This window comes from Solanum lycopersicum, chromosome 1 (genome assembly GCF_036512215.1).
Source record: "Solanum lycopersicum chromosome 1, SLM_r2.1".
Taxonomy (NCBI): domain Eukaryota; kingdom Viridiplantae; phylum Streptophyta; class Magnoliopsida; order Solanales; family Solanaceae; genus Solanum; species Solanum lycopersicum.
In genome coordinates this window covers 25,094,803-25,099,675 of record NC_090800.1, presented here as the reverse complement: position 1 = coordinate 25,099,675, position 4,873 = coordinate 25,094,803, and the positions used below count along the sequence as shown (strand labels likewise).

The 4,873-nt window shown below is 39.9% G+C and overlaps 1 protein-coding gene across 1 annotated transcript; it reads left to right on the top strand.

Moving 5' to 3' along the window:
- Positions 1-4,018: 4,018 nt before the first annotated feature.
- LOC138341757 (uncharacterized) lies at positions 4,019-4,657 on the top strand. The gene has a single exon (XM_069293445.1). The coding sequence runs from the start codon at positions 4,019-4,021 to the stop codon at positions 4,655-4,657; it is 639 nt and encodes a 212-aa protein (XP_069149546.1).
- Positions 4,658-4,873: the final 216 nt, after the last annotated feature.

Genomic DNA, 4,873 nt, shown 5'->3' with positions numbered 1-4,873 from the left:
GAGGTAATTACTCAGTTGTGGGACGACAAAAGATGGTTTTCAGATTTGGAGATGTTGAAGTAACACCAACAATAGAGAGAATAAAAGATTATTTCGATTCCATCAAAAAGTGTGGAAAGAGGAATAAATATCCAGATCATCACATCAAGATACCAGAAAGGCCGACTAGTGCGAAACTTAAAAACATCTTACTGCTAGTGAATGCAGACTGGTTTATGCTCAAAATATACCATTAATGAGATTTTTTGAAAAGTTGGGGCACGACATCTATTTCAGATTATTTCCGAACGAGTTACATATTCATAGCAATTGGAGACAGACTCAGACTATCGCGTTCTCCGCGTGCCTTTTGGGAACGATGGTATTCTCTCAAGATGAAGGAAAAGTGATCGATAGTGATGATTGTATCAACTCCAAACACAAGATTCCAGATTTGATCTACCAAGAAGTGTTGTCTCTTCGAACAGCCGCACTTAATGTCAACACCAATCCTTTTTTGAATCATAAAGGAGTCAATATCAACATGATAGAGTCAAATGATGAATGGTGTGTGAATAAGGTGATAACTATGATTGTCCATGATTAGTTAGAAAGGGTTGTGGCCTCACTAAGATTTAAGGAGATAAAGGGGTTCGTGTTCCAGACACACGCAAAGGTTGTTGCTTTGGTGCCATTACAAAATCCTGCTAGGCCAAAGTTTGTGACTAAAACCGCTGCCGCTCAGGGTATGAAATGATCTGAGAGGTGTTATACTCCCTAAGAGTTGACAGTTAGAGGGAAGAAGGACCAATGGTAAAGGACTATATGTGGGGGCGAGGCGGAAGAGTTCTCGAGGAAGATGCAGCCCAAAGACTATTCAATCGTTAAGCATATAAAGAAGACCCTGACTCAGATTTATGTGTGGGCCCTATTGATGAGCTCACAGCTATACAAGTATGCCTTGATGAAGGCTCTGGATTATATATATGTGCCTTTGGGAACAAACAACGATAATGTAGCGGCTATGATCAAACAACTTACCTGAGGGCATCAGATTAGCTTTTGCGACAAAGAGTTGCCCTTTGGATGGAGGTCACAAAAAAAAGGGTTGCATATCACTGTCATATTTCATGAATGGGTCATAAACAATGTCCTGGTTGATGATGGGTCTGGTCTCAACATTTTCCTACTATCGACTTTGAGGCAGTTAAGGTTTGATTTGGGTAAGCTAGAACAAAACCTAGTCAATGTAATAGCCACTGATGGGGTGAAGAGAGACACTTTGGGAGCAACAAATTTTTGTCATCCAAATGCTTCCGGCAGAGTACAATGCACAGTTTCAGGTTTTGGACATTGACAACAACTATAATCTTATTCTGGGAAGGCCTTTCATCCACATTGATAGGGCTGTGTCCTTTACTTATCACCAAATGATGAATCTCGTTTAGAAAGACCAAGAACTGGTTATTATTGGTGAAGGGAGTCACCCCGGCAGGGAGGTGCCAATTATTGATGAAGTCTCATAAGGCACCGATTTCTACATGATGGAGATGGTATATGCAACCGGTGAGGATTTTCCCCCACAAACTCGTATGCCTTTTGTGTACAAGATGATCCAAACATTGTGATGCTGCAGAATGGGTTCAAGCCGGGTTTCAGAATGTCAAGGAATTCCAAGGAATTATTGAGCCTATTCCGATTATTGTTAAAAGATCAAAATATGGTTTGGGGTATGTCCCCACAGGTGATGAGGCGAAGATGAAGAAGGGAGGTGGTCAAGCATTGGTTAGGACAATCCCTCTTCTATATTAATCATTTCAGTCCGTGAGTATGCGGATTGTGATGACCTCGGGGAAGGAATCTGCTACCTTTTGAAGAGATCGATGATGTCACAGAAGATGAGGTCGAGCTAGCTTGAACCCGTGATGTTGATCCTGGAGAGCAGTTACAGAGCTGGACTTCTACAAAAATCTTAATTCCCGGATCATCTATGGCAGTCCGGAAGAGGCCTGAGACCCACCATTTTGCTTTTTTGATTTAATATGCTTTAATTTTAAAGTTTCCCTCGTGATGTTGAAATAGGTAACATGGCCCTTTTCCATGGCCAATGTTTTCATTGTTTTCCAATTTAAATGAAAACATCTTTTATTGAAAACTTGTTGATTTACTTATCTGCTATTTTTAATTTCCTAACTTTGTCTATTTATTATTTGAGTTATATTAGTTTTATACTTGTCAATGTCACGTCATGTCACGAGATGACCGAACAAAATGAGGAAGGTGATGATGAGGATGAAGAATACAAAGAGGAAACTTAGGTACCAGAATATGTTGCTGAGGAATTTCGACAGTTTGAAATCAGTATAAACCAAATTTGGAAGAAACCAAAACCGTGAATCTGGGCGACCAAGAGTGTGTCAAAGAAGTCAAAATCAGTGCCCACTTGAATAAATCACAAAGAAAGGATCTGATTTATTTGCTTACTGAATACATTGATATGTTCGTCGGAGAAGTCAGCGACATGGTAGGGCTGAGTACCAATGTGGTGTCTCACAAGTCTAAGAGTCAACTCTTAAGGGGAAGAAGGACCAATAGGAAAGGCCTATATGTGAGGGCGAGGCTGAAGAGTTCTCGAGGAAGATGCAGCCTAAAGACTTTTCAATCGTTAAGCATATAGAGAAGACCCTAACTCAGATTTCTGTGTGGGCCCTATTAGTGAGCTCCCAGCTATACAAGTAGGCCTTGATGAAGGCTCTGGATTATATATATGTGCCCTTGGGAACAAACAATGATAATGTAGCGGCTATGATCAAACAACTTATCTAAGGGCATCAGATTGGCTTTTGCGACAAAGAGTTGCCCTTTGGAAGCATGTCGCAAAACAAGGGTTGTATATCACTGTCATATTTCATGAATGGGTCATAAACGATGTCCTGGTGGATGATGGGTCTGGTCTCAACATTTTACTACTATCGACTTTGAGGCAGTTAAGGTTTGATTTGGGTAAGCTAGAACAAAACCTAGTTAATGTAATAGCCTCTGATGGGGTAAAGAGAGACACTTTGGGAGCAACAAATTTTGGTCACCCAAATGCTTACGGTGGAGTACAATGCACAGTTTCAGGTTTTGGACATTGACAACAACTATAATCTTATTGTGGGAAGGCCTTTCATCCACATTGATAGGGATGTGTCCTTTACTTACCACCAAATGATGAAGCTCGTTAGGAAGGACCAAGAACTGGGTATTATAGGTGAAGGGATTCACCCCGGCAGGCAGGTGTCGATTATTGATGAATTCTCGTAAGGCACCGATTTCTACACGATGGAGATGGTATATTCAACCGGTGAGGATTTTCCCCACAAACTCGTATGCCTTTTGAGTACAAGATGATCCCAACATTGTGATGTTGCAGAATGGGTTCAAGTCGAGTTTAGGATTGTCAAGGAATTCTAAGGAATTATTGAGCCTATTCCGATTATTGTAAAAAGATCAAAATATGGTTTGGGGTATGTCCCCACAGGTGATGAGGCGAAGATGAAGAAAAGAGGTGGTCAAGCATTGGTTAGGCCAATCCCTCATCTATATTAATCAATTCCAGTCCATGAGTACGCGGATTGTGATGACCTCGGGGAAGGAATCTACTGCCTTTTAAAGAGGTCGATGATGTCACAGAAGATGTGGTCGAGCTAGCTTGTACCCGTGATGTTGATCCTGGAGAGCAGCTGCAGAGCTAAACTTCTACAAAATCCTTAATTCCCGGATCATCTATGGCAGTCTGGAAGAGGCCCGAGACCCACCATTTTGGTTTTTTGCTTTAATATGCTTTAATTTTAAAGTTTCCCTCGTGATGTTAAAATGGGTAACATGGCCCTTTTCCATGGCCAAAGTTTTCAATTTTTTCAAATTTAAATGAAAACATCTTTTATTGAAATTTTGTTGATTTCCTTATCTGCTATTTTTTAATTTCCTAACTTTGTCTATTTATGATTTGAGTTATATAAGTTTTATACTTGTCAATGTCACGTCATGTCACGATATGACCGACCAAAATGAGGAAGGTGATGATGAGGATGAAGAATACAAAGAGGAAAGTGAGGTACCAAAATATGTTGCTGAGGAATTTCGGCAGTTTGAAATAAGTATAAACCAAATTTTGGAAGAAACCAAAACCGTGAATCTAGGCGACCAAGAATATGTCAATGAAGTCAAAATAAGTGTCCACTTGAATAAAGCTCAAAGAAAGAATCTTATTTATTTGCTTACTGAATACATTGATATGGTCGTCGGAGAAGTTAGCGACATGCTAGGGCTGAGTACCAATGTGGTGTCTCACAAGTTGCAGATTAATACATGGTTCAGTTTAGTGAAACTGAGAGATCGAAAATTTAAGCCTTATTTAAGTTTAATGATTATGGAGGATATCACCAAACAGATTGAGTCTCGATTAGTGGATGTGATGCAATACCCATCTTGGTTGGCCAACGTTGTCCCGGTAGCCAAAAAATATGCGAAGATCAGAATCTTTGTCAATTATAGAGATCTCAAGAAAATGAGTCCAAAGGATAATTTTCCGTTGCCAAACATTTACATTCTGATCGATAACAGTGCTAACCATGAATTGCAGTCATATGTCGCTTGTTACGCAAGTAATCACCAAATCCTGATGGATGAATAAGATGCAGAAAGGACAACTTTTATAACTCCTCGGAGTGTATATCATTACAGCGTGATACCATTTCGTATCAAAATTATTGGTGCTACTTATATGAGGGATATGACAACCATATTGCAGGACATGATTCATAAAGAGATCGAGGTGTATGTAGATAACATCATAATCATGTACCTCGAGAGTTCGGACAACTTGACGCATTTAAAGAAGTTCTTCAAT